Raw genomic sequence first — 27,942 nt, 5'->3', positions numbered from 1 at the left:
GGTATTATAGGGTTATAAGGACCGTTAAGAGGATTTCGGACTTCTACTTTTAGGATTAATTACCTAGGGATATACGTTAATTTATGCTTACCTACGGTATATATTAACGTACTAAGCCGTGGCACTATAAGCTATATAGCGAGCTAGCGAGTCTTCTAGTACCTTAGCGCCCCTTTATAGAGATATCTATTAACTTTATCACGGGCCTACCGCCGGTTTATAGCGCGACTATAGATAGGAAACGGGATACTATTCTTATAGTAGTATACCGTCTAACGAAGTACTTAATTTATATCCCCTTAAGTAATAGCCTAATAGCCGAGGGGCTCGCTAAGTCTTTATAGTATCACGTCTTCCGCACCTTTAGCTTACCTGATAGTATCGTGTCCGATTACGGGGCGTTATTTACGAGTCGTTTTTAGGTAACTTTATATCACTGCCTTAGCACTACACGACGCCTATCTATAGCGTAGTACCCGTAAACGGATAGATAAATGGAGCGATAGAACTAGAACCTTAAGTATTACCTGCGTGTGTTCTGTTCGCAGGAATAGGATAATTAGGTTAACTGACTACCGCTCGTAGAATTCACCTATAATACGGCGTGGTATTCTACGATACGTTATACCCCCGCCGATACGTTAATAGGGTATAACCCCTAAGGCCCTGACGAAGTATAGCTCTTAAGGGTAGGCGAGGCCCGCGCCGCTAAAGCCGAGACCCGAGCGGAATACCTTATAGCCTAGCGCTAATCTATCTTAGATCTTATTAAAAGGGCGTAGGCTTCCTACGAATAGTATTATAATAACGGCTATACCTAGCGAAGGTTTAAGGTGAACGAGTACGTCTTACTATCCACGAAGAATATCCGATAAAAAAGACCCTCTAAAAAGCTTAGCGATAAGTTTATTGGACCTTATAAGGTTATTAAGATTATCGGTATATATAGCCTGGCCTACTAATTAGACCTCCTAAAGGGTATAAGGATTTATAACGTCTTCCCAGTTTCCCTGTTAGAATTATAGAGGTCCCGCGATAGGTTATAGCCGGAGCTACCCATGGTCGACGTTAAACCGGACTCGGATAAGTATAAGGTCGAAGCTATCCTCAGCCACCGATATTAGGGTAAGCGATATTAATACCTTATTAGATAGGCAGGGTATAGCGATAAGGAGAATACCTAGGAGCTAAAACGGAATATCCCCGACGAACTCGTTAACGCTTACTTTAAAATAAGGCTAATAGGGGACTATATAGGTTTCTATAATATCCCTATGGAGAATTAAACGGGTTTATATACTATTCCTATGGGAAACCCTATAGATATAACGTAAGGATACTATCCTATTCTTTCTCCTCCTTACGGATAACGAGACTTACTAGGAACCTAATAGGTTTATACACTATTCCTATAGGGAACCTAATAAGGACACGGCTTACGTATCGGCTATATTAACCTAGTAAAACCCTTTAGTGGGTTATAGAGATAAATTCTTAGGCAGGGACCCCCCCTTAATCTAGATAGGCATTATATAGGTATTATCGCCTTAGTTATTATATTCTTCCTTTTAAGCGCTTTAGTCTTAATCTTTATTCCTCTTCTTAAACGCGACGCCCCCGACCCTATTCTAATTCTTCTAGTATAATAGCTTATCGCCTTAAGCTTTACTTTTCCTCTAATTAACCGTTACGATAGGACACGATTATATTATAGCGAAGTATAGGTAGGACTATTAGAGTTACGATAGGAATATCCTAAAGCTGGTTAAAAAAAAAAAAAAGGAAAAACCTAACCCGAAGGCTAGTAAAAAACCTAAAAAGAAAATAGCCGTTTCCTCTATATATACCGTCCTAAATACGCCCCTAAGAGAGCCTCCTTAAACCCCACTAACTTATCGTCTAAAGGGGTAGGCTCGCGCCTAACCGCCTCGCCGTTATCCTTTATATATACCTAGCTCTATCCCGCGATAGTAGCCGTTACCCCCTCTTACCCACTACCTGCGGATAGTATTAAAGGCCGAAGAGATAGAGACGTCTTCGCCTTCTACTACTTTTTCTTCTTCTTCCCTAATAAAGGAGTCGAGGGCGTTAGAGCCTTTTTCCCCTTCTTTACTAATAAGGTCGGTACTATATCATTATCGTCGGGCACTTCGTAAGGGTCCGGCGGGCCCTACGGACCTTACGGTATTATACCCCCCGATAGCGAGCCTTAAGATTATATAGGGCCATTATCACTAAATATATCGTTACCTATAAAGCTAACCCCCGCGGGGGCTAAGGCAGGCCCTAAGGGTATAGGCAGGTCTCCCTAAGCCTAGGCTAGATTAAGAGCGGCTATCTGCTTAAAAGTAGTAGCCGTCCGCTCCTAGGCCGCGAGGTCGCGCTCGTATAACGTAAGGCGTTATTATTTAATATTAAGGCGTTTCTACTCGATAGCTAGACGCTATTACTATAGCCCGACGAATTACTTAAGAATTAACTCTATACTATTAAGCCTCTCGTGGATATCTTCCGCCGTTTTTTAGCAGGCGTTGGTAACTTCCTTAGCTTAACGCTAAGTAGCTATAGCTTCTTTAATAGATAACCGGTTAACCTTTAGCATCGCTTAACCTAGAGCCTCTTTAAGGATAACCTGGTATCGAACTGCTATAGCCTAGTATTAGTATTATATAGGATTAGTAAGGGTATTATATAGGATTAATAAGGGGACACGGTTAGTAATACTTACACGACGACTCTTATTTAGGCTACGTTTCTTAATCGCGATAACTAAAACCTTCTATAGCTACTTGGTAGCGTTTTTACTGGTAATAGGAAGCTATTATATATATTAGAAACAGGCCCACGGAGTAGTCTATAAAGGGAGGGACTATAGCTATAAGGATAATAAAGAGATATAAAGGGGAATAAAGGCGTATTAGGACGATAACGAAGATATATAACTTACTACGCGGTATTTAAGGCTATTATGCTTAGAGTAATAGTGGCACTTATTCGTCCGCCGACTATTATCGGTATAGTGGTATATTACGGCCTTGATAGTATACGTCTTTTCCTCAAAGTTAATCGTTACTAACTTACCCGTATAACGTATATAGGGGGCCCTTAGATCCTTATCTATACCGATATCTATTACCTTTTAGCGGGGAGCGACCGACGGTATAGTAGTCGATAACGATATAGCCGTAGTGGAAGCAGGAGGCTGTTATAGCTAATGAACCTAATATACACAAAGGATACACGGGCGGCATGTCAGGGTATAACCAAAAGATAACTCAGGATAAGTATTATATATACCGGCACGTGACGACTAAGAGAGAAGGTATATAGAGTACTAGTATACTGGGTATACTAGTGGGAACTATTAGACGCTCACCACTATAAAGTGATCACTACGAGAGCGATCACTTAGATAAAGTGACCACGCTAGGAGCGGTTACCTAGGAGCCGTGAGCACCACCACTATATATACCAGAGTATTCTAGGTCTTACTTCTACTAGAGAATAAGATATCGATTAATCTAAGTCTTCACCTAGACTACTATTCTACGCTTAAACCTACCTTATAAAGAAGACGCCTAGTCTTTACGACGTAACTACGACTAGACTACTACGAACGATAGTTACGGCTCTTTAATTAATATCTTCTTCTTATTTTAAACTAAAACCTCGACGCTAGTCCCTTATCGTCTGCTATACTATAGAGAACCGGAAGCTATCGTAATATTTTAATCGATCCTGTTCGGTAAGTAGACCTTAACACCTAACGAACAGTACTCTCTCGACAGAAGGTAATATATCGAATAACGCTAATACCACGGGTAACGCTGCTAGTAATGCTAAAACAACGGCCACCACGGCCGCCGACCTAATATAAGCTATATGTAATCAAATTATATAACTCTATTAAGAGAACTAGTAACTCCGAGCTTAGATTAAGGCACCACGTCCTAGTAACCTATGGTATAAATACCCAGAGCTACCCAAGTACGATAAGACTCGGGGATAGCTATAAGGCTTCCTAACCCATCTCTGGGGTTTTTCTTATTCTATAGGGACACCCTTAATACGGAGGAGGCGAAAGCTCTCTACGCTATAGCACTCCTTACGGGAGACGCCTATAAGTGGTTTAAGCCTATCTATAGGGACTATTTAGAGCACCTTAACGATCCTACTAAGAGGAAGGATAATACTACGGCTATCTTCGGCGACTTCGAGGTCTTCGCTTAGCGACTCGGTGGTATCTTTAGATAACCCGACGAGAAAAGGGTTACTGCCTAACAACTTAAAAAGCTTTAATAGACTAAGTCGGTAGCGGACTATACCGCTAAGTTCTAATAAATCGCCTCGAAGCTTAACTATAATAACGAACCCCTTATAGACTAATACTATCGTGGACTTAAAGATGAAGTTAAGGATAAACTATATAAGATTAACCGCCTAGAAGATTTTAGCACGTTTATAGCTATAGCTATTCAGATTAATAACCGATAATTTAAATAACGAATAAAGAAACGCTAGAACTCGAATACCACGATATATACTACTTATTATAGGAGGAACTAAGCTAATACTAGCAGGAAGTAGCTATACCTATACTAATTCGGGAGCACCTTATATAGGTATTATAATAGTTCTATAAAGCTCGATAATATTAACCGATAGAATAATAAGCAGGGCAGGAAAGATATAAGTAAAGTTAAATACTATAATTACGATAAAACAGGCTACTTCGCGCGTAATTACTAATAGCCTAAGAGAGAACGATTATAACGATAAGCTAATACAATCGGAAGAGAAAAACCCTAGAAGGAAATTAACGTTATTAGATACCTGGAAATTTATGGGGATAAAACACTATACGCTAACCTTTATTAGATAACCTGCTACGATAACTATTATCTAGTATACTAATTAGAGAAGGACGGAGCTAGATACTACCCTAAAAGACCCTAGAAGATACTTATTATAGTATTTAGTAATAAGTACGATAACGATTATAGCCTTAAAATCCCCGACTAGGATAATAATAAACTAGCTTTATAAACCACCGTAGAAATCCTTTAAGAATACGGATAGACGAAAGAAGAAGCTAAAAGATAAAAGTAGATCTTAGAGATCTAGAAGAAATAGGAAATCCGCACGAATACTAGTAGTAGAGACTTTAGCGCCCTCTAGGAAGTAGGACTTACTCCTGAAGAGAAATACTAACTTAAGAAAAAAGATTATGCATGTTACGTATAGGAGGAAATCGCTAAACTCGAAGAATAAGATTAGGAAACGGAGTCCGATAAAGTTCCGGATAATAACACGAACTTCTAGTATTAATTTATAGAAGTAGCCGACCTAATCGAAGAAAAAGCTATCTAGCTATAGATACTCGACTAGCTCGCGGAAGAACCCCTTAGAGAAACCTACTAAGTCCGTTTTACTAAACTTAGCTTTAATAACGCCTACTATAAAGCACCCACGGATACTAGCGAAGAATAGTAATAAACTATATATTAGCGACCTTACTATACTTAGAAAGACCGAGATACCTTTACTAGCCTAATAATAAGCCTATAAGGACTAAACGATTAACTACCTAAGTACTAAATATATAAGAGAGGATAGATAATACACGCTAACTATCTAGGCTATAGCTTAATCCTTTAGGTAAATTATATTAAGGACGTATACCCTATATATAAAGAATATAAATAGGCTAATAACTTCTAGCCACGGAATAAAGAACGAACCCTAGAAGATAGAGTCTATTTAAAAAGATAATATAACGACTAGGTTATCACGGAGACTAGGGATAAAGGACACGAGATTCGCCTCTAACCACCTAGATATAACTACTACGAATACCGGTTAGACGAATATAAAACTACTAGCTATATAGTATATATTACTAAGAAAATCCGATAACTAGAATAAAACTAAGAAGCTTAGAAATCACGCTTCTAGGCCCTTAATAAACACCTATAATAGATAGAATAGCTCTTAATCTAGTATAGGTTCTTAGATAAAGAAACACCCCTTAAATACCGAGCTAAACGGATAAAAAACTAGGAGTATACTATTATAAGGAGCACGCGAGAGGCACTCGATAGATATACTCTATAATATATAGTAGTATAGGGTATTACTATATTAGAATACGACTCGATAAATATAAGATAAACGCACTATTAGATATAGGCGTAGTAGGAAACTTTATCTTACTAGTCGCTGTGAGAAAGTTCTTTATACCCTAGGTTAGGAAATACCTAGAAGATGAGTATGAAATTACTCCGTATACGGGAAAGAACTAGTCCTAAGAAGAAGTTATTATTAGCTAGGAGACTATATACTTTTAGGTTAAAATTTAGAATAAGACTAAAGTAATAAAGTTCGATATATACGATATAGGCTATAAGGACGTTATTCTTAGTAAGCTATAGTTTAACGAGTAGAATCCCGATATAGACTAGAAGCTTAGCTAGCTTTAGTGGAGATTAGAGAGTAAGTAGAAGACTATAAAGGAAACCTTATCTAATCCCGATATCCGTCGAAAATAGTAGAAAGACTTACCGACGAAGGAGCCTTAGGAAGACTTAAATAGCCGCTAAAAATCAGGGACTAAGGCGAGAAAAGACCGAAAAACGTTAAGATAATAGCGATGGTATAATAACCGACATATAATAAATATTATTAAAGGAATCTATTAGATTATCTAAGCAGAGAAAGGACTCGTAGAAAGCGATTACGATAGACTCGTTAAGGTATTACTAGAATACCGTAAATACGGAAAGCTATTTACCAAAATCTAGAGACTAGATTACCGAAATATTAACACTACGATTATAAAATACCCCTTAAGGAGGGTATATACCCGAAATTCTTTTTAATCTACGGGCTAAATTAAAAGGAATTAGATACCTTAGAAGAATATCTTAAAGAAATACTAGTAAAAGACTATATCAGAGTATTATAGTTACTAGTAGGATACCCTATCCTGTTTATATAAAAGAAAAACGGTAAGCTATAGCTATATATCGACTATTAATAACTTAATAATATAACTATTAAGAACTGCTACCCACTACCTCTTATCTCGGAGATACGAGATTAGCTAGTTAGGGTATAATAATTTATAGCACTCGACTTAAAAGGAGCCTATAACTTAATTAGGATTAAGGAAGGAGAAGAGTAGAAAATAGTATTCCGAATAAAATAAGGGCACTTCGAATACCTTATTATGCCCTTTAGATTAACTACTACGCGTACCATTCTAAACGCTTATTAATAATATCCTAAGGAAGTATCTAAACCACTTTATTATAGTATACCTAGACGATATCCTTATATTCTCTAAAATACTCGAAGAACACCGATAATATATTTTCACGATCCTATAACTACTATAAAACGCCGACCTACTAGTTAAACCAGGAAAGGTATAATTCTATACACAAGAAATTAACTTTTTAGGGTACACGATACGACCTAACGAAATCTATATAGATAAGGCGAAAATCCAATACATCTCTAAGTAGCTATAGCCGTAGAACGTTCGCGATATTTAGTCTTTTCTCGGACTCGTTAACTACTATTAACGGTTTATTAAGGACTATAGTAAGATTACTATCCCCTTAACTAAAGTAACTAAAAAGGGCCTCGACTTTAACTAGAATAAAAAGATAGAAGAAGCATTCTAAGCCCTTAAAGGAAGGGTTACTAGCGAACCTATCTTAGTAATACTAGACCCCGATAAAGAATACGAACTCGAAATAGACGTATCCGACTAGGCTCTAGGAGTATAACTCGGGTAACACGACGTAGAAAGAAGACTATATCCTATAGCCTTTATATCTAAAAAACTTAGTAGACTAGAACTTAACTATCAGATCCACGATAAAAAGCTAATAGCTATTATCAAAGCCTTTAAGGAATAAAGACCGTATCTATTAGGAATAAAACACCCGGTATAGGTCTACACAGATTATAAGAACCTTATATAATTCACCACTACTAAGGTTCTTCATAAACGATAGATCCGATAGACAGAATTCCTATCCGGATTTAACTTCTATATTTAATATATAAAAGGGAGCGAAAATAGTTGCGTAGACGCACTTAGCCGACTAGGAATACCTAATAAATCACCTAAACTATAAGCTATACTCTAATAGGAAGGAGAAACTCTTACCCTTAAAAACAGAGAAATAAACGGTATTAATCGGATAACCGACACCATATTTAGAGAAGCACACGCCTTACTAATATATAGATATTAAGGAGTTTATAAGACCTACCGCCGATTACGATAATAATATAGCTATATAGGAACCAAAGAATAAGTCAGGGACTTTATTCGTAACTACGATATTTACTAGAATGTAAAGAGTAGCCGATATAAACCTTACGGACTACTAAAGCCACTACTAGTAGTAAATAGACCTTAGGAGTCGATTATAATAGACTTCGTGATAGGATTTCCGATATCTAAAGATCTAGTAATAAGAATCGCCTACGATAGCGTATTCGTAATTATCGATCGATTCACGAAATACACTCTTTATATTCTATATATTAAAAATACTATAGTAGAGGAACTAGCTAGTGTCTTTCTTAACCGCCTAATCTGGGATCACGGTATACTATACGAGATTATTATGGATAGAGATAAATTATTTACTAGTAACTTCTGGAAAGCAGTTATAAGCTAGCTAGGAGCGAAATATAAGTACTTAATAGTATTTTACCCTATAACCGACGGATAAACTAAAATCATAAACTAACTCCTAGAATAATACCTACGATACTATATAGAATATAAGTAAGATAATTAGGTGTAGTACTTACCGCTTATATAATTCGTATATAATAGCTTGTTAAACGAGTTAATAAAGAAAACACCGTTCGAAGCGAATTATGGATATAATCCGATAGTATTTAGAAAACCTTTAGAAGGACTAGATACGCTAAAAGTAATAAAAACAGTCAAGAGCATAAAAGAACTACACGAAGAACTACGAACCGACCTAGAGATAGTTAGAACACGAATAAGTAAGTACGCGAATTAATTAAGAATTAAGGGACTAACCCTTTTAAGGGGGGACCGCGTCTACCTTTTTCGTAAAAACATAAAAATATAACGACTAAGCGATAAATTAGATTTTAAAAGACTAGGACTATTCGAAATCCTAGAGAAAAAATCAGATACGAACTATATCCTATTACTGCCTCCGATAATAAGGATATATAATAATTTCTATATTTTACTACTTAAACCAGCACTAAAGAATATAAAAATAATATAAGACACGATCGTGGTTAATACTAGCGACGTATATAAAGCAGAACGAATCCTCGACTACTAAGAGACGCTAGATAGCACCGAATATTTTATTAAGTGGAAAAACTACGACTACGGCGATAATATATAGGAACCTAAAGAAAACCTAATCTATTATAAGTAACTCCTAAAGCAATACTAATAAAACACTATTAGGACCCAGAACTAAACGCCGCGGCCTACCTAAAATTAATATCCGAAAAATCACCTATATTCTACGCTATAACCTGATTCTAATTAATCACGTTAATAGCACCTACCGCCTACGTAGCCGCTATAGTCTTGGACTCCGTACGATAAGCCTCGGCTTCTTTCCGTTCCACCTCCTCTAACTCCTCTATATTCGCGAGGTCTCTACGGACTATCTTAACCCCTTTCTTACGAAGCTGCTGCCGTATAAGATAAAGACGGGAGAGCTTCGCTAAGGCCTTAGCAGCTTTTTACTACTACTCGATTAGTAACTCCTTAGCGCGCTCCTCCTCCTCTTCGAGTCGTTTAAGTTCCGTATAAACACGGCGCGCTAAAAGGAGGACTATTAGAAGGCGAGTTAGAAGAAAGAGGTCCGGGAGATATACCGGAAGATATAGGGACGCGGGAAGAATCGTAGGAGCGGGCTGCACGATAATAACACGAATAACGATCCAGGTCGTTAAGGACGAAATAACTAGTATTATGGTCGAAATAACGAGTGTAAGGGATAACCTTGTAACCTTGGTCGTTAATTAGCGTAGATTTGATTTAGCGGTTAAGGGTGGAACGGGAAGGCGAGGATTTAGCAGAGCGCTTCTGTATACGGTTAGGTATAGTGGTTAGCTATAAAGAAAAGAGAGGGAAACAGGGAATAATAAACCCGGGGAAGCGACCTACTTATACGACCGCTGGGATAGCGCTTAGGAGAGGGGAGGTAATATTATGGCTAACGAACCTAATATGCATAAAGGATACACGGGCGGTATGCTAAGGCATAACTAAAAGATAACTCAGGATAAGTATCACGTATACCGGCACGTGACGACTAAGAGAGAAGGTATATAGAGTATTAGTATGCTAGGCATACTAGTGGGAATTATTAGACGCTCACCACTATAAAGTGATTATTACGAGAGCGATTACTTAGATAAAGTGACTACGCTAGGAGCGGTCACCTAGGAGCCGTGAGCACCACCACTATATATACCAAAGTATCCTAGGTCTTGCTTCTACTAGAGAACAAGACATCGATTAATCTAAGTCTTTACCTGGACTACTGTTCTACGCTTAAACCTATCTTATAAAAAAGACGCCTAGTCTTTACGACGCAACTACGACCAGACCACTACGAACAATAGTTACTACTCTTTAGTTAACATCCTCTTCTTCTTTTAAACTAAAGCCTCGACGCCAGTCCCCTATCGTCCGCTATACTATAAAGAACCGGAAGCCGTCGTAATAGAGACTCTAGCGTAGGTAGCTACGGCGTAGCTAGCTACGGGGTAGACTACCTAGCGGACTATAAGGTTAACGCCGTAACTACGATCTTAATCCTTTTAGAGGACCGTGTTATACTCGCGGGAGAGACGACACGCTTATTATTATTATTATCTTCCTAGAAAGGTATAGTGACTATGCTATATCGCGTGGTTAGCCGGTATTATAGGCTAAAGACGTTTAGAAGCACTTATAAGACGGTAGTTATTTAATTAATAAAGACTATAAGTCGTTAGTACGCGATATCTTAGATTAAGAGGAAAACTTATAAAGAGTAGCATGATCGAAAATTTAAGTATAGAGGAGGAAGAAAAGGAATAGGAAAAGGGAGTAACGGCAGGTTATGAGATATCCCCTATAGTAGTTATATAGGCACCTATTTTTAGTATAAAGAAGGAAGCTACGAGATTACGGAAGGAGTAATATCGGGCTCTATATAATACTACGCGGGGTAGTCTTTATAGATAGATAAAAGAGATAACCTAGAAGGATAAAGAGGTAAATCCGAAGGCCCGGGAAGGAATTACCCTAGAACTTATTAGGAGCCCGGCGTGGGATATTAGCTTTAGTAGTTTAGTTAATAGAATAAAGGGAGGGGGTATATACCCGGGTTAAAGCTATAGCCGAAGAGGCTCCATGTGGGAACCCGTCGGGGACCTATTAGGGTCCCGCTAGGAGGGGGCTTTAGTTTAGAGCACCGGGGGATTTATGGACGGGCTTAGAGGTTAGGTTCTAGAGGAGCTAAGAGGCCGGCACGGATGGGGCGCTCCTGAGGATAGGAGTATCCGGGGGAGGTCGCTATATTAGGTGCCTATAGCAGTAGTTATAACGGGTCCCTAGTATAAACCTATAGGGGTCTAGGTATACCTAGTCCGAGACCCCTTAAGGCATAAATAAAGTAAGTTATTATATAGTAAATAGAATAGTCCCTCGAAGTAAATAAGGCAGCCCTTAAGGAAGTAAATAAGCAGCCCTCAAGGAAGTAAATAAGCAGCCCTTAAGGAGTAGAGCGTAGTCTTAAGGAGCGAGGGAGCCTCCCCCTTTAAAAGGGGAGGCTAGCGATTAATCTGATTCTTTAGCTACCCCTACACTTTCCTATCGTGATCCTATTATAATTATACCTGGTTCCTTACTTAACCGTACCTTTTTACTCTTTACGACTACCTATTTAATAGTATTCAAGTTCTTTTTACCCTATATCTCTAAATTTAGTACTAATAGTTAATATAACTTGTATTATAGGGTCTTCCATATTTATAACGATAATCGAAACCTTATCGGACGCTATTCCTCTACCGTCGCTCCTAAGGTATACTATACTATCGCTATATATCTCCGCGCTAAATAGACTTTACCTAACTCGATAGTGCGTATACTAATAGCTTATATAGTATAGTAGACCTAGGATCGGTGAATTCTCTATCGACTACGCCTTTTCTATATAAAATAAGGTAACTAGAGTAGAGGTTAAGGTGGATATAGGTATATTATCGGTAACGGACTTCGGTGATAGGCTTCGGTGAACTATAAGCTTAACTAGTAAGTATAATAAGGCTTGTAATAGGTGTGATAGTATATGCCTGATACTGGTTAGTAAATTTATCGTTGTAGACTTATCGTGAAATTACGATATATCGTGAAATTAAGATATATCCTGAGCCGTACTATCTTTCATACTAGATAGCTAGTAAATACACGATATACGTCCCCTATAACACACGGTACGCAGAACACCTTATATATCCTAGACTTTTATCACGTCTAGTATATCTTATTCACCTAAGGCACGTCTTTTCCTGATATACGTTAGTATATAGAAATACTGCTTACTAAATAGCTGTTAAGAGCCCAGGACTTAGTGAACTATAGAGATATATCTAACTTAGACGTAAGAACTGCTTCCGATATAGTATAAGCTCTAACACTATGAATGAAGACGACGTAGCCTCCCTATTAATATATCTTCGGTCTAATATCCGTCTTCGTTTAATATACATCTCTATATAAAATAGATATATACGAGGATAGATGCTAGGTATATATATACTTCGAACGGTGAATTAATACGGCTCTAATATATTTTAAGCTTAATTCTAAGGTTTAAGAATTATATCCCGGAATATATATCCACCCAAAACAGGCTTACGCAATGCTGCTGACATAATATCCAAACCACCCCTAAGCACGGATAGGTACTTGAGACATAAGTCATGTGACACGGAGTCGATAAGATAGTGTGATATCTGTGTCCTTGAGAGAAGGGGGAGCTTAATTCTTGAAAAGGGAGACTCGAGACCAAAACATACCTGCCCGTTCATAGCGTGCCTAGAGCCCGGTTTTGTTTTGCGCTACCGTCGTATCACATAACCATGATAGGGCTGGCTCCCAGAGACGCACGCGTGTGACGATCAGAGAAGTGCGTGCACTTTAGGGACTGCAAAGCTACCAGCCATCAACCATCATGGCCCGCTTCGCCTTCGCCATTCTTGTCAGCCTAGGCCTTTTGCACACCACAGCAGCTTCGACTCCAGAGGATGTCCTTCCGTCGTATCATTATGGAGCGCCAATTCACGTGGAGTGTTTGAACCGCAGCTCGTAAGTACCGTGTTTCTCGTCTAGCTGTTAAACTCCCCGGTGCGCCTGGCGGCATTCTGTCCTCGATGCGATAATCGTTTGGACTATTTAACACGAATTGGCCTCTCAGGGAAACTGGCGAACACATCGCAAACGAACAAGACGACCTTCAATGGGTCCCATTCCCGGCATGTAACGAGACGGGAAGGCCGCTCGAGTTCGGCTACGGCCACGAGGGCGAGCTCAACTGCACGATCCCCTTCATCGACGACCCGACGTACCATCTCCTCGAGTTCTACGTGCACAACGACGCGCCCATGGCCTGTCGCCTTCCCGCCCGCCCTGCGCCGCAGGTCCACGTGGTAGGCCAGAAGCCCTACGTGCAGGAATACATCCCCCTCGTGTTCGCATTGGCGGGCACCCTCCAGCTCTCCCACTTGCACGTCAGCACGCAGATGAACGTGCTGCTGCACGCGAAACCGAAGCACCATATCCACCACAAGGACTCCGGGGTCTTGGACTCGGGCGTGGCGTACAGCACCAGCCCGTTGAACACGAAGGCCTCGACTAGGCTGGTCATCGGCGACGCGTTGCCGCTGCGGTTATCGGTTCGGTGGTTCCCTACCCCCGCGCTGCCCAAGACGGAGGGCATGGTGGAGTGGCAGGGTATGGGGGGACATATATACGCCAGCACCGTGTTCTATTCGCTCGCGAGCTTCCTTGCGGGCATCGTGGCGTCCGGGGCCTATTTCTTTGGCATTGTATTGCCCAAACGGCTGAAGGGCCGGAGCCTCGGCGGCGCGACTCCGCTTGGGTATGGAGTGAACAGTGGGGTGGGCAATGGATGGGGTTATAAACCCTCGAAGCGCATCGATTAGTTGATTCCCTGTTGAGTGCACTGAGAGGCGTATGGGCTGGTTTGATCTTTTCTGTGTCACATTGCTACATTTGGGATATGCAGGGCCTGAACAATACCGTACCACCAAGCGTGCTTGGTTTACATCCAGATGGCCCCGTACAGGTCCAAGAGAGAGAGAGGGAGAGAGAGAGAGAGAGACAGAGACATGGCGGAGAGGCACATACTTTCCAACTATAATTACATACAGAAGTGGGAGTGCATACTCGTCACTGCGATTTCTTCTCCTCCGATGCAGCCTTATATTTCTCGCCCTCTTCAATCCGAGCAAGCAAACGCTTGCCCATATCCAAGGCCAAGACGCCCGCTAGCCGTCGCCATCAGTACACCTACACCGACACGAGACGTTGGTGAATAGGGAAGGGGATAAGGAAAACGTACGGATAACAACCCAAGGCCCATAAATGGCGAACACGAACATGGTCTTGTCGCGGACAGAGTACACGATGGGATCCCAAAAGGCGACATCCCAAACGCAGACGAGGGTGGTGAGGGCGACCTGCACGCCGAAGACGACGCAGGCAAGCTCAAAGCGGGGCGTGGTACCGCGGCGGGCGTCCTCGAAGACGCGGAACATCCACAGCACCATGGGCAGCTGGAAGCCGGCCTCGATGAAGGTGAAGAGGCGGAACCAGGGCGGCAGCTCGGCGTGCGGGGTTACGAAGTAAGGGTCGTTCGTCCATTTCGCGTACAATCCGCGCAGTCCGAGGAGGATGTGCAGGGGTGAGGCTTCGGGCTCCCAGAGGTGGGAGGGATATAGCGGGGGGAGGTCGACGACTAGATAGAGTGTGAGTGCATTGCATTTTGGGGAGAGGATCGGTCGGGGTGCTTGTGACAATGGACAATGACGCTTGAGGCGCAGAAGCTGAAATTCAGAGCGGGAAGGATCATGAGACGGAGGACGCACGGAGAATGGCACAGAGCTGAATGCTGAAGATGGCGAGGTAGATGTAGTCGCGGCCCTGCTTGGGCGACGCTCCCGAGATGGTCATGGTCTCTTAACGGCGGAATTGGTCGCGACACGCAATCGAACAGCTCACTAAATGATGAAAGGAAGGAGGAAGGCGGAACAACTGCGTTGAAAAAGATTGGGAGGTGATGAGATTGGATGTTGGTGTCGCGAAGCCCGAGATAAGAGCCGATGAGGATTCGGGACAGGGGTGTAAGGTAGGGGGAGATGACAGCTGTGACCAACTGGTTCCCCTGATCGTATTCCCCCCTGACTCCTGAGCCAGCGCCCTCGCTGTCGTTGGCAAGGGAACTGAAAGCATTTGATGTTATATTGAGATCCAACGTATACAAATATATATTCTTGCTCGTCTTGCGGCTTGGCAATGTCGGTGCTTTGGTTTAACCTAGGCTCCAGTTTCCCTGCCTTGTCTAAATTGGCCCGAAGGGAGCAAGCCGTAAAGCGTCTACGGCACTCAGCTCGTTTCTAGATTGGCGCTGAGTCTCTGAGTATTTGTGCGGATTTCGTAGCCCAGTTCCTGCGAGCGGGTGCCCATTAAATAGTCGTTGCAGGCGTTACAACGTTGATAATTATGTCCGTCCCCTGCCCGCCCCCTTCAACGGCTGGTCCTTGAATCTGATCCCTCAAGAATCAAGTAGTTCCATTCATCAATCCGAGCCCACGATTTTGTTATGTTCATAGATCATGCGCTCAGCAATCTGCTTCTCGCGGCGGTCCCTCCTCCAGAAGTACCAAGCCACGGTAGCCAATACGCCAGCCCCAGCGACAGATCCGATAACAATACCAGCGATGGCCCCCCTGGATAGTCCCGATGAGCTGTCATCCTCGTCGTCGTCGTCGTCGTCGTTGATATCGTCATCGTGGTCGTCGTCGTGATCGTCATCATGACTATGCGATTCAAAGTCGCCGGTAAAGTTGAAACACGGAATGTCGAACGTAAAGGCCTCGGCGGGGACGAGGGTGACGTCGGCGCAGGAGTAGAAGGTCTCGTTGGCAGCCATGTGGCGCTTCACCATGTCACCACGGCGGTGGTGGTGGTCCGGGTCGACGTACTCGGCGGTGTACCGGAGACGGATGGTTGCATTGGTCGAGTCGTCACCTGCACCGGCACCGGCAGGGAGGGAAATGGAAGGGAGGCCGATGCAGACGTGAGACCAGTCCATGAAACGCATGCGTTCCTGGGGAATGAGAACGTCAAAGTTGTTGTTCTCAGTGGGGTCTGGTCCGTGGTGAGTTAGTTGTGAGAACTTAAAAGCTTAACCTGCGGCGAGACGGCTGGATATGCTTCAGGAATGATGCCGGGAATCGCAGTGGGGCTAAGGTGCGGACCTCTGTCGAAGGAGATGGAGACTTGCACGTCGTAGACATTCTGCTTCTGTTCCAGAGACAGCGCACCGTTGGCTATACCCGAGGGAGTAGTGGAAATTAGCATTAATTACCAGACGTCACAAACTCGCAGGCACTCACTCAGGGGAAATTCAGTCCTGTCGGTGGGACCTTGGTTGGTACCGCAGGGCCCGGTCATGCCCATCTCATCGTCGACCCATTGGCGATCAGGAGGCCACATGAAGTCCATGGGGCCCATATTGTCAAAGTCTTCCTCGGAATGGGCGAGACATGGAGCGGGGAGGACGGTAGCGAGGATCAAAGAAGCTCCGAAGAGCAGCCGCTTCGTGGATGTCATGGTTACCGGTTCCAAGAGACGGTCACGGTCACGGATTCGTGTTAGGAAGTTGGGACTTAAGGGGTGGCTCCCAATCGCGAGGAGGGCGGCAGAAAAAAAGTGCGATGTGATAGAGGAGGGAGGAAGAGAATCTCATACAAGGTAAAGGTACAACAGCAAGACATGTGCGGGGTAAGTACCTAAGGTAGGTCGGTCTTCACATCAGAAGCTTCAATGTTATCTCATGGTCATGGTCATAGGTAAGGTAATTACTAAGACTCGGAATAAAAAAGAAGCCTCTCCACCTTCCACAACAGATACGAGCCTTTTTGCGTGGAGTGTTGTCTAGTTCAACACCCACTCTCGGATCCGGTAGCTGGCCGGCTGGGCTTTCGTTTCAAAAAGAAATCCGTGCTAATTAGTCAACTTTATCTGCTTGTCTGCGTGTAAAAGGCACAATTGATCCAGGGGTAAATGGTAAAGAAACGAAGCTTATTGGCCTCCATTCCCTCGTAGACGAGACAATTCCACTGCTCGCTTCCCCGGCTGAGCACTCGGCCGAGACGGGGAATGCTTAATTACCTTAGCTTATGAGCAAATCTCGGTCAGCATCCGTAACCCGTCTCTGTCGAGGGACTTCACTTGGTTGATATGCCCAGGTTTTGCAACCAAATACTCCAGTAGCTGCTAGCTGCATCGCGATGCTCTTCTTCAGTGCTGAATGCGAATATTTTTGCCCCAATTACATGTAGATCTTGTTGTATCACAGCTCACATGGAGTTACATAAGCCACAGTGATGATCTCCCACTCATGTAAGCAATTGACGATGACGTCAGAGACCAGCATCAAGATCACGCCGGCCAAGTTCTTGAGGATGATGGTCTCGAGGGACGTCAAGTGGCGATTTAAAAGCGCGTGATGCGCTTGGGGGACTTGGGGACGCGTACAGAGTCCCCCCGTCATTTCTGTGCGTTGAGTTGGTAATTTCACCTTTTCCGCTACGAGTCTCTCTACTCTCCTCCTCTCATTCCCTAGTTCTCTGGCTCAACTTTTCAACGAGTCAACGAATATACTAACCTACGGAGGAATGAGTTTTACGTCTTGACACTTTCACTGGAGCCTATATCTAACGACTTATCAACGACTTACCAACGACCTACGACACCCATCATGCCGTCCATGCTTGGTCTCACCACCGACCCGTCCCCGCACGGGCTCAACGCCCCTCGCCCCGGGCAGGGGCAGGGGCAGGGGCGATTCGACGAGTCCTCCACCCAAGACAAGCAACTAGCCACCCGCGGAAGCCGCGCCATGGCAGGCGGCGCACCCGACAGCAGCGAGAGTCGCAGCCCCCAGCCCCAACAACAGACACAGAAACAGCAGAATGCGCCGGACGACAACAAGGGCAAGGAGAACACCATCAAGGCGCGGAACCACGCCGCCGCCGTCGAGATGGAGAAGATCCTCTGGCAATCCCTCTGCGACAGACCGAGGTCGGCCTTGAAATACATGGGCAAAGACGCCGTCATGTCGAACTGGCCTCTCTTCGGCGACTCGGATCCGCGGGAGGGTGACGATCTGCGCGAGTCGCTCGAGAATGCCGATATTGAGTTCCTCTCCACCCGCATGGGCGATCCCCACGTCGTCGAGGTCGGTCTCATGGCTGTGGCCCTTGTCTACCCCATTACGCTGTTCCAGCCCAGTGGGAAGCCTGATGCGGATGGGAGTATCCGGGTCAAGACCATTGAGGCGTTGGTGTCGAGCTCTTGGAGGCAGGTTGCTAGCGGAGATTGGGAGATGACTTCGACCATGGTTGCGTGAGGTTGTCTGGTGATGTGTTTTACAAGGGGTTGGGGTGTTCTCGTTTTTCGAAGTTGGCTCGGCCTCTTGCTTTCTTGGAAATGATAAGCAGGTTGATTGCATTGTATTATACCATGTATGTCCAGCCAAGCTAGTTCTAGTGTCGTCCAGTAGTCAGGATTATATTCCGTAGTAACAACAATGACAGCACAAGTAATCGGTTCTCTTTTCATTAGTGGATGAATATATATATATATAAATCAGGTTAGGTTTCGTCGACTTGGAGGTCAGACAGGAGGTTGTTGCCGGCACCAACCACCGACCAACTACAGATACTCGTGCATATTCCCAAACACTGGACGACCGAGGGCATTTCCGGCCCGAAGTGCAACATGTTGTCGTGGTTCCACCATCCCGGCCAACCTCAGACTCTTCCCCGGGTTCGTCAACAACACCTTGAACGAAAACCCTAGATCGTCGCACACAGCTCGCTGCAGGCACATGACAATCTCGTACACCTTCTCCTGCCACCCGTACAGTATGGTTTCAAATTCGGATACCCCGTTGATGACACAAAACACTTGACACCCTCGGGGACTCTGCCGGAGGATCCGATCAAAACAGTACAGCAATGCGTCGACGTCGTGCCGCGCCAGCCTGCCATGCAACTCTGCGTCGACAAACGCGAGGGCCGGGGGCGGGAGGTCCGGGTAGACGAGCAACTGCATGATCAAGCTTCGGAGGAGACCCAGGGGGCCGGCGAGCGGATCGGAGGCGGCGGCCTTGTGGGCGCCGCAAAAGTGGTGCAGGACGATGGACTGCCGCGTGCTGATGAGGCTGGAGACGAACGAGGCCGCGAAAACGGAGACGGGGGACGTCTTGCCGTAGCTGGTCTCGGAGTGGCCGTCCGCCACCAGGAGGTCGGACATGGGCGACGCCAGCCAGTCCCGGAACTGGTCCGTTTTGATGAGCCAGCTTGCGCGGCCGAGGTCTTGCTCTTTCAGGCTCCTGGCCTGGCGCTGGACCCTCTCGAGGTCCTCCGCCGGGGCGAGGTGGGGGACGGCTATGGTGTCCAGAAGCTCTTCGGCTGTCACTGTCGGTCTTTCGAATCCGTACGGGGAGGGACTGCGGAAGTGCGACATGCTGGCTGGCTGTGTATCTGGGAGGTGTAGAAAAAGGTCAGCTGGCTGCTCGCAAAATAGAGGAGTTGCAAGGGCAATAATAATGGTTCTCAAGTCTCAACTGGTTCCCCGGCTCTTCATCTCCTCACCTTGCACGTATTTATGCTCAATCACGATTCGGTATATCCCTGTCTGAATCAGAGCATCCAGGTCGGGGTTACCGCTTTGTATGGCCACGTCCCTCTTGGCCCGAACCTCTTCGCGGAGGGTCTCAACGACCTTGGTCAGGGTCTGTACCTGTTGGTCAACGCCCTGCACGCCGGCACGCACGTCTTCGCTGTGCTTGACGACGGTGTCCCGGACGGTCAGCATGCCGGACTGGACATCGCGTCCCGTCGTCTGCACCTCGCTGATCTGGGCGGTAAGATGCTCGTGGCTCTTCTGGGCGGCCACGCCCATTTTGTCCAGCTGGTTCTTGGTTGCGTGGACGGTCTGGCGGACGGCTTTGGTCTGCTGGAGCCCTTCGACCACTGTCTGTTCCGTTCGGACGAGTTTGACGTCTACAATGTTTTCGCGGCACTGGCTGAGCTTGCACGTTGCTACTGAGATTTCTTGGAGAACCTCATCAAGCATGACGGCTTCTCGTTCGGGCAAGTTGTTGAGAAGCCTCCTGGGGTCTAAAGGGATTGAGGGTTCAGGTCAGACAAAATGGTACGCGTACCCTGTGCTCTTTGTCTTGACTCTTTGTCTTGACTCTTTGTCTACTTCATGTTCTTTTTTGTCCACATCACTCGACCGACGCATTTCCATGGCACCAGACACATACCTAATAATGAACCGGGATGCTTATGGAGCAAGATTTCTGCAAGCTTAGGGATGCAGTAGAGCAGAGTGCCGCAAAGCTGGTGGACGCACTGCTGGAGCTGGTTGTCTCCGGGGAATACCTTTCTCTTCTCACAAGCGTTACTGAGGACCATGGGGATCTCTTGAAAAATATTGAAGATCTTCTCGCGATTTTCCTCGCGCTTTTGGACCATCTGACGAGATGAAGATGCAGTTAGCCGGTCAACGCTTTAAGACCCGGTGCCCTGGATTCTCGAGGCATCAAATACCTTGAATATAAAGGCAAACCCGCCTCGCAACACGCTCAGTCCGTCGTCTTCGGGAATCATGTCCGCCAACGGTCCTAACGTCGCGCCAATGACCCTACCGTGCCGAAGAGTTCGTCTTACTGGATTGCCGCTGGCTCGAGCAGTGTAGACAGATTGCGCCGTCTCCATGTGTTCCATAACATCATCCCAGGTACAGTTTTTGGGGTCTTTGTCCAGCCCGATGATGCACTGATAGCGGGAAAAGACATCCTCTAGGTTGCTACGAGTTGGGCTCAACTGAATCAGTCTCAGAGGGTGCACCGGATGGATTACGGGAGCGGGCTTACTGGTGTGGTCTCTGAACCGTAAAAACAGCCCTCTGTTTCTCGAAATGAGTGGCTGTCTTCATGGCCAGAAGCATCTCGCCCCCCCAGGCGCTCTTCCACTCTTTATATACATCAAGTTCCTTGTCGTCGGTGAGGAGCGATTTCATCTCTCCTGAGACGGGAGTTGGCCGAAGAGATTCGCCCATGGTTGCTTGACGACGAGGAGGAGCGACAGCATTTACACGAGATGGCCCGTCGACCTGTGCTCGCTTGGACGGATGGAAAATGCCGCTGTATCCTTCTTAACTGAGAAATGAGGGGCTTCGAATGTAAGACGCACCGCATAAAAATTGATAGTAGCATCTGTAATAGCAACTAGATAAATGGCACATCCTCACAGGCTGCAGGCACATGCAGTGCCAGCAATGAAGGATGCTAAGTAATGCTTATATTTGCTCTATTCTTCAAGATGCAATGCATCCCGAGGCCACATGCACCCACACCGTACACGCTCATGTGTGAGTACGTATGGCGAGTCATCATGAGTTTGCCCTCACCACCTCAACCTCCAGTCCCCTACCCCCTACCCCCTACCCCCTAACCCCCTCTCCAGGGTGCTGTAGGCTGCTACCTTGCGGGCCCCCCCTGCAATCTCCAGCAGCCATAGGGCTCTACAGCTAATTACGATTCTACGAATATTCCGTACATGCATGAGGCGCGCTTTAGACCCCGTCAATTTTCGCCCCCAGCGTCTGCATGCAGTCTGACATGGTGTCCAGACACTAGAAAGCACAAATCAAATGTCGGCAGGGCGCAGCCCGGCCATCGTGGCCCCATTTCGGTTCGGGTTATACCCAATGACCGTTCGTCTCAACTCTTCCTGGACCCAGGTAATTCGCATGAAACAAAAAGAGAAAGCGACAATCTGGCAGAAGAAAGGGGGGGGGGGGGGGGGGGGGGGGGAGGCCCATGTATGGGCCATAGGCACCGGGCACTTTATCTCTGTCCGCAATTAACTTCATGTTATAAAATGAGCACGGCCTAACGTGTTGTTCAGCATCTGGGACCTGTGACCTCTGCTGTCCGATCAGCCGTCACACCGTCACACCCGAGCAAAATGTCCAACAGCCGCAATGAAGAGGTCAAAAATGGAAGTGAGGCTGGGGACATCAAGCAGGAGTCACCGTCTCCAGATCAAAACGAGGACCAAAAGGCCCTGAGAGCGTCCCGGCTCCATGCCCGCATCTCCAATCTCGAGCAGCGCGTGGGGGATATTGAAGTGCGCGGGTCCGACGAGTCGGAGACGGAAGAGAATGAAGACGAGAAAGACGTGGACCTGAAGTTCCCGGAATCCGTCATCCCCAAGGTCCGCTGGTGTAACTGGCACCAGTTCAAGAACCGATATTCCGAAGAGGAGGGATCGTACGCCATCGAAGTCCTCATGGCCCATCCCGCCTTCCCGCAGGAGGTGTTGAAGGAGTCGCACCGACGCGCCCCTACCGAGGCAAAAAAGGAGTCCATCTCGGCCCTCATGAGAGAAAATATCACCAGGCGTGAAGGGACGACCTATTCCGCGAAAGAATGGATTGCCAGGGTTCGCATCCAGTCGCCCGTCGTTCTGCAGGCCCTCAGCAAGATTTCAAGTCTTCCGAAAGCCTGGGAATCGAGGCCGCATACGTTTGCCTCGCCTTTCCGCCACCTCATGTATAACCAAGATAAGATGAAGAACGAGCTGGCGGTGGTAGAGTCTATGCAGCAACAGCAACAGCAGCAGCGGCAGCGCAAATCCGTCTCGCGATCGACGTCTTCCGCTTCGGCCTACGTGGAGCAGAAGACGACGGATAGGTCGACCACCTCGTCCGAGTCCAGTTCTGACTCGGGGTCTCAGTCGTCGGCCACAGAACCAGAAAATGAGAATGACGCCAACACTGACACCATAACCCCGATGACCGCCGACGAAGACGACGACGACGAAAGTGGAAAGAGGGATGGCACATGCAGTGACGACAAGGTGGATGGGAACGAAAAGAAGTCTGAAAAGGAAAATCAAAATCAAAATGAAGATGAAGATGAGCACCCCTGGGCTGAACACTATAGGAAGCCGGGATCCCTCGAGGAGATGCGTTGTTATGTCGACTTCGTCGAGGAGCACCTCATGCCCCTGTATCGTCGATTCGACGACGTGGACCCTACCAAGCCCTACAAGATTCGCCACAAGGAGCTGTGGAACATCTTCCGCTTTGGCGAGGTCTTGTATTACCCTCCTCCCCCCGCCGATCTTCTCACCAGTCTCAGCAAGGAGACGAGGGATGAATTGACGGGTCGTCACAAGCTGTGGAGGGTATACAAGCTGCTTCCACCTCGCATTGACTGCGATGAAGCCGGGGAATTCCAGGTAGATACGGACAGTTCCGCGTTGCCAGCCAATATGCAGGTCTGGTGCTACTATATCGACCATGATGGCAAGGACTGGGGCGCCATGACCGACATCATCCGCATCTACGAGTATCCTGGAGAGAAAGATGTCCGGGAGCTGGACATCTACCCGCTCCGCTTCCATGCCGACCGAGAAAAAATTTTGCGCGAGGCCAAGGAGCTCGGGCAGAAGGTGGTCGCGTCGACCGAGCAGAAGCACGTCGCCTACAACGGGTGGACCGTCATCAAGGACCCCCTTTCCAACCCCTACCAGACGGCTTCGGGAACCGACATGACCAGCCCGGACCACATCGATAGTCATATTGTCATCGACGCCAGGGAAGCCTTCAACGTGTTCCCCAGCTGGGCCCCCACCTTCGAGACCTACTCCGAGTACGGCATCCAGACGTCGACCGTGACGGACAAGTACGCCGTCCATACCTGGGCCGACGCCAAGCGGACGACCGCGCTGGGCAAGTTGAGCGAGATCGTGGTAGACGACGACGACACCGACTCGTTCGAGTACAACGTGAACCTCAAGGGCGACAGGTTCATCCGACAGTCCGGCAACGACAAGCCCCCGCTGAGCCCGCACGCGACCTTCGAGGGGGACGACTTTGCCCTCCTCCCGCCGCGCGTCTTCGCCTACGCCCTCCGCGAGCGCAAGTTCTTCCCCGTCGACGTGCGCAACGTCCAGCCCGTGGCCGAGCAGCTGGACGCCTTCCAGTACCTCCAGATCGAGGAGAGCCACCGCCGCATGATCACGTCCCTCACCAGCGCGCATTTCCGCAAAAAGGCCATCGAGAAGAAGACGGGCCGCATCGTCACCCAGGACATCATCCGGGGCAAAGGCCGCGGCATCGTCATCCTCCTGCACGGATCCCCCGGCATAGGCAAGACGGCCACCGCCGAGGCCGTCTCGCTCGCCCACAAGAAGCCCCTTTTCCCCATTACGTGCGGCGACCTCGGGTTCACGCCGCAGAGCGTCGAGTCGTCCCTGGGCGAGATTTTCCGCCTGGCCCATCTCTGGGACTGCGTCCTCTTGCTGGACGAGGCAGATGTCTTCCTTTCCCAGCGGACAAAGGAGGATCTGCAGCGGAATGCTCTGGTCTCTGGTACGTTAAAGTCCTCTCCCTCGTGCTCTCCATGTACATCTCTAATTCTCTGATTCTCTGATTCTCTGATGTGATCATCCCAAGAGCCCCAGGCTAACAAGAACCGACAGTCTTTCTCCGCATCCTCGAATACTACAACGGCATCCTCTTCCTCACCACCAACCGTCCGGGAACTCTCGACGAAGCCGTCAAATCTCGGGTACACGTGTCCCTCTACTACAAGCCTCTCGGCGTGCGGGAGACGGAGAACATCTTCAAAATGAACATCGACCGCCTAGAAGAGACCGAGAAGATCCTCAGCGACGCGGGAGGGGATCAGCCTCTGTACATCTTCAAGGACCAGATCCTCGCCTTCGCTCGGGAGCACTACTGGAGGCACCAACACGGCATGGGGAGGTGGAACGGCCGGCAGATCCGCAACGCCTTCCTCATCGCCGCCTCGCTGGCCCACAACGACGCCGAGGAGCACCCGGGGGCGCAAAAGCAGCTCAAGGCGTCGCATTTCCAGCTCGTCGAGGACGCCACCCTCAACTTTGACCAGTTCCGGGCCCAGGTCCTCGGTAAAGTGGACGGGGAAATCGCCCTGGAGAGAGAGGAACGCTTTGATGGGTTCCAACCGGCGCCGGTTCCTGAGCGGCAGGCGTACTACGGACCCCCTGACCACATGCATGCTTCGCGTGGCGCACCGTATGGCGCTGCCAATCGACACGAGTACCGCAGGCCGCCGATGCCGGGACACCAACAAGGATACCCTTCTCCTCCTCCTCCTTCTCACGCTCACGCTCACGGTGGCGGTGGCGGTGGCAGTGGCGGTGCTGCCACGTCTCCATACAGCGGCGCGCATACCCGGTACGGATCGCAACAGCAGCAGCTCCACGCCCCGTCGTCGTATAATCCGCAGACGCCGACGACGAGCCGTGCTGGCCTCACGCCGAGCCCTTCACATGTCTCCGGTCCGGGCACCGACGCTGCCAGCGCGGAGTACAGGTACGGGTCCTGGGGTCCCCAGGAACACGGGTACGGACAACAAGAGGCTCCGCATAATGGGCCATATCAACAACATCCTCCTTACGACCGGGACCCGGCTGCCCCGCGCGGTCCTCCTGGTGCCGATGGACCGCCTAGCCGGTATGATACGCCTTCTCATGCTCCCACCAGGGCCACCCCACACCCCGGCCCTGAGCATACACCTGGGCATAATAGGTCTGTGAGCCGGGGGCGGGAATACTTCTCACCTTCCCCTGGCATGGAGCCAACTCCACCTCAAGGCTATTAGTTTTACCAGACTGTACCGAGGAATTACTGCATGAGCACGTTTATGAGTTATGACATGTTGTCTCTCTGCCCGTGATTATGAGAGCGTTCGTTCGTATAGTCGTATAGGCATTGTGTGCCAAATAGTATTTGATTCTCATGGTGACAGCACGAAATATCAAATATCTTCATGATATCCGCCTGTTGAAACTGCATGTGCACTGCTGCTACTGAATTTGTCTCAATTCTTCGCTACCACGTCCCATGAGTTGATTCGGGTTCAAATTGGAGAAACGGCAACATCAGAAGTCCCCTCTAGTCGTCGTCTCTCCTTCTCCCGCATCTCAGCCAGCGCCTTATACCGCTCCGGTATCCTCCGCTCCCTGGGTCCCGCGATTTCCCACTCGGGCAACGAATCCTTCCCTAGAGCCCTGAGGGTTGTCTGCTCCACTAGACTGTACGTTCCGCCCGGGCGGTTGAAGCTCTGCGGCTCACTGAAGTGAACAGGCGGGTTGGTAATAATGCGCAACTGACGGCGGGGATTCGTAGACGCAGAATGCATCATCAGGGGATGCAACAGGAACACGTCGCCAACCTCCCCCGTAACCTCGACAAAGTCGTGCCGACGCAGAGACTTGACGAGGTCGACGTAGAAGCGAAGGCCAACGTCTTTGTCAAAATCGGGGTCGCCCCGCGGCGTCATGGAAGGGGAGACGCCCTCGGGGTGGTCGTACAGGTGCTTCGCGATCCTCTCCATGCCGGCGGGACAGATCATGGTGCCGCCGCCGCCGGGGTTGATATCCGAGAAGAGCGGGATGACGAGGAGGGCCTGCTCGGGCGAGTCGAGGTAGTGCACGAAGAAATCGCCGTCGACGTGCCAGTTGTCGAGGTCGCGCGGGTCGGTGTCCCTCCCTTCGTTCTCGGCCGTGCCGAGACTGACGATCAGGTTGTCCCTCCACTGCCGCGACACGTCGACGAGTTTGTCTTCGCCGCCGCAGAGCTCGGTGATGGCGGACCAGGCTTTCGGGGCGAAGACGGAGGCGTCGAAGCTGCGGTGCGAGGGCATGTTGGTCCTGCCGCGCCAGGTGGGCTTATCGTTTGGGTCGGAGCCTAGGCGAGTCCAGACGTCTTGGACTACCCAGTCGGCTTGGTCTTTGGTGAAGCAGTCGGGGATGCGGACCCAGCCGTGGGTGAGGAAATGTTGTTTTTGCTCCTCGGTTAGGGGGGTTGGTGCGTGGCGGGGGTCTCTAGACGAGGGCGCCTCGGCCCAGGTGGGTTTGAAAGGGAGTTCTGGGATGATGGTGGGCATTTTGGGCTCTGAGGGGTAGGGATGTTTGCCGGCTGGGACGTAAGATGCATGTGCTCTGTTCTTTATGAAATAGGGCAGCGAGATCTCGTGATAAATCATGAAACTGGCCTTTGAGCCCGACGAGGAATCAACGGTGATCTTTTAGGTTGTCTTTCACCGTTTCGCCGTTTCACGAATCGCAACCCTCTCCTCGTCGTCGGTTTGTGTAGTGACAACATATCTGTATGACGTGGGCTTACACAGTGAATTGGCGGGGCACTGAGAGAGGTGAGGGGCCAGGAGCCGGAGCCGGAATGTCGGATTCGGCGGTCCGTAGGTCGTCGACAAATGAGAGGCCGGAGTTGCTGGCCGAACAGTGTCCGTGTATTACGCCGACACTGTGCCATCGCCGTCCCAGAAGTTCAGGTGTGTTGGTTAACATGATCTAATTTGTCGAGGTTGGCCTCGTTATCGGTAACTGGAGAAGAAGTCTGGAAGTGCGGATAGATAGAAGGGAAGGGTCCGCGACTCCTTTAACCTGTGGTTTATCGGTTATCCCCTGGACTGATCCGCCCTGCAAAAACTGCATGTGTTCATTGGAAAATTGCTACAG

At 47.7% G+C, this 27,942-nt stretch overlaps 7 protein-coding genes across 7 annotated transcripts; 3 read left to right on the top strand and 4 right to left on the bottom strand.

Annotated features, from left to right (window-relative positions):
- Nucleotides 1–13,081: 13,081 nt before the first annotated feature.
- On the top strand, nucleotides 13,082–14,584 carry SODALDRAFT_327234 (hypothetical protein). The gene is made up of 2 exons (XM_028610378.1): nucleotides 13,082–13,390; nucleotides 13,500–14,584. Exons 1-2 carry the CDS (start codon nucleotides 13,257–13,259, stop codon nucleotides 14,245–14,247), a joined length of 882 nt encoding a protein of 293 aa, XP_028470874.1. The 5' UTR covers nucleotides 13,082–13,256; the 3' UTR covers nucleotides 14,248–14,584.
- Nucleotides 14,436–15,385, bottom strand: SODALDRAFT_347883 (hypothetical protein). Its single transcript, XM_028613328.1, has 3 exons — nucleotides 15,193–15,385; nucleotides 14,667–15,062; nucleotides 14,436–14,592 (listed from the first exon to the last, which is right to left on the bottom strand). The coding sequence occupies exons 1-3, from the start codon at nucleotides 15,275–15,277 to the stop codon at nucleotides 14,495–14,497; spliced, it is 579 nt and encodes a 192-aa protein (XP_028470873.1). The 5' UTR covers nucleotides 15,278–15,385; the 3' UTR covers nucleotides 14,436–14,494.
- Nucleotides 15,386–15,511: 126 nt separating this feature from the next.
- Nucleotides 15,512–17,048, bottom strand: SODALDRAFT_327232 (hypothetical protein). The gene is made up of 3 exons (XM_028610377.1): nucleotides 16,723–17,048; nucleotides 16,585–16,656; nucleotides 15,512–16,474 (listed from the first exon to the last, which is right to left on the bottom strand). The coding sequence occupies exons 1-3, from the start codon at nucleotides 16,937–16,939 to the stop codon at nucleotides 15,903–15,905; spliced, it is 861 nt and encodes a 286-aa protein (XP_028470872.1). The 5' UTR covers nucleotides 16,940–17,048; the 3' UTR covers nucleotides 15,512–15,902.
- Nucleotides 17,049–17,845: 797 nt separating this feature from the next.
- On the top strand, nucleotides 17,846–18,931 carry SODALDRAFT_327230 (hypothetical protein). The gene has a single exon (XM_028610376.1). The coding sequence runs from the start codon at nucleotides 18,090–18,092 to the stop codon at nucleotides 18,738–18,740; it is 651 nt and encodes a 216-aa protein (XP_028470871.1). The 5' UTR covers nucleotides 17,846–18,089; the 3' UTR covers nucleotides 18,741–18,931.
- Nucleotides 18,932–18,936: 5 nt separating this feature from the next.
- SODALDRAFT_327229 (hypothetical protein) lies at nucleotides 18,937–21,651 on the bottom strand. The gene is made up of 5 exons (XM_028610375.1): nucleotides 21,279–21,651; nucleotides 20,953–21,211; nucleotides 20,667–20,877; nucleotides 19,990–20,517; nucleotides 18,937–19,878 (listed from the first exon to the last, which is right to left on the bottom strand). The coding sequence occupies exons 1-5, from the start codon at nucleotides 21,461–21,463 to the stop codon at nucleotides 19,046–19,048; spliced, it is 2,016 nt and encodes a 671-aa protein (XP_028470870.1). The 5' UTR covers nucleotides 21,464–21,651; the 3' UTR covers nucleotides 18,937–19,045.
- Nucleotides 21,652–22,236: 585 nt separating this feature from the next.
- Nucleotides 22,237–26,220, top strand: SODALDRAFT_327228 (hypothetical protein). Its single transcript, XM_028610374.1, has 2 exons — nucleotides 22,237–24,787; nucleotides 24,898–26,220. Exons 1-2 carry the CDS (start codon nucleotides 22,375–22,377, stop codon nucleotides 26,061–26,063), a joined length of 3,579 nt encoding a protein of 1,192 aa, XP_028470869.1. The 5' UTR covers nucleotides 22,237–22,374; the 3' UTR covers nucleotides 26,064–26,220.
- SODALDRAFT_327227 (hypothetical protein) lies at nucleotides 26,161–27,550 on the bottom strand. Its single transcript, XM_028610373.1, has one exon. It carries the CDS (start codon nucleotides 27,348–27,350, stop codon nucleotides 26,322–26,324), a length of 1,029 nt encoding a protein of 342 aa, XP_028470868.1. The 5' UTR covers nucleotides 27,351–27,550; the 3' UTR covers nucleotides 26,161–26,321.
- Nucleotides 27,551–27,942: the final 392 nt, after the last annotated feature.

The sequence above is a fragment of the Sodiomyces alkalinus genome (assembly GCF_003711515.1).
Source record: "Sodiomyces alkalinus F11 unplaced genomic scaffold SODALscaffold_1, whole genome shotgun sequence".
Classification (NCBI taxonomy): domain Eukaryota; kingdom Fungi; phylum Ascomycota; class Sordariomycetes; order Glomerellales; family Plectosphaerellaceae; genus Sodiomyces; species Sodiomyces alkalinus.
Note: the sequence above shows the minus strand (reverse complement) of the source record. Positions and strands in the feature narration are given on the sequence as shown.

Coding starts and splice junctions, on each gene's coding strand:
- SODALDRAFT_327234 (XM_028610378.1), top strand. CDS start 13,257: ATGGCCCGCTTCGCCTTCGCCATTCTTGTCAGCCTAGGCCTTTTGCAC. Junction 13,391..13,499: donor GAGTGTTTGAACCGCAGCTC/GTAAGTACCGTG, acceptor TTGGCCTCTCAG/GGAAACTGGCGAACACATCG.
- SODALDRAFT_347883 (XM_028613328.1), bottom strand. CDS start 15,277: ATGACCATCTCGGGAGCGTCGCCCAAGCAGGGCCGCGACTACATCTAC. Junction 15,063..15,192: donor TCAGCTCTGTGCCATTCTCC/GTGCGTCCTCCG, acceptor CACTCTATCTAG/TCGTCGACCTCCCCCCGCTA. Junction 14,593..14,666: donor TGGGCCTTGGGTTGTTATCC/GTACGTTTTCCT, acceptor GGCGACGGCTAG/CGGGCGTCTTGGCCTTGGAT.
- SODALDRAFT_327232 (XM_028610377.1), bottom strand. CDS start 16,939: ATGACATCCACGAAGCGGCTGCTCTTCGGAGCTTCTTTGATCCTCGCT. Junction 16,657..16,722: donor CAGGACTGAATTTCCCCTGA/GTGAGTGCCTGC, acceptor CCTCGGGTATAG/CCAACGGTGCGCTGTCTCTG. Junction 16,475..16,584: donor CTCCATCTCCTTCGACAGAG/GTCCGCACCTTA, acceptor ACCACGGACCAG/ACCCCACTGAGAACAACAAC.
- SODALDRAFT_327230 (XM_028610376.1), top strand. CDS start 18,090: ATGCCGTCCATGCTTGGTCTCACCACCGACCCGTCCCCGCACGGGCTC.
- SODALDRAFT_327229 (XM_028610375.1), bottom strand. CDS start 21,463: ATGGGCGAATCTCTTCGGCCAACTCCCGTCTCAGGAGAGATGAAATCG. Junction 21,212..21,278: donor ACGGTTCAGAGACCACACCA/GTAAGCCCGCTC, acceptor CCCAACTCGTAG/CAACCTAGAGGATGTCTTTT. Junction 20,518..20,666: donor GCATCCCGGTTCATTATTAG/GTATGTGTCTGG, acceptor CAATCCCTTTAG/ACCCCAGGAGGCTTCTCAAC.
- SODALDRAFT_327228 (XM_028610374.1), top strand. CDS start 22,375: ATGTCCAACAGCCGCAATGAAGAGGTCAAAAATGGAAGTGAGGCTGGG. Junction 24,788..24,897: donor GCGGAATGCTCTGGTCTCTG/GTACGTTAAAGT, acceptor AAGAACCGACAG/TCTTTCTCCGCATCCTCGAA.
- SODALDRAFT_327227 (XM_028610373.1), bottom strand. CDS start 27,350: ATGCCCACCATCATCCCAGAACTCCCTTTCAAACCCACCTGGGCCGAG.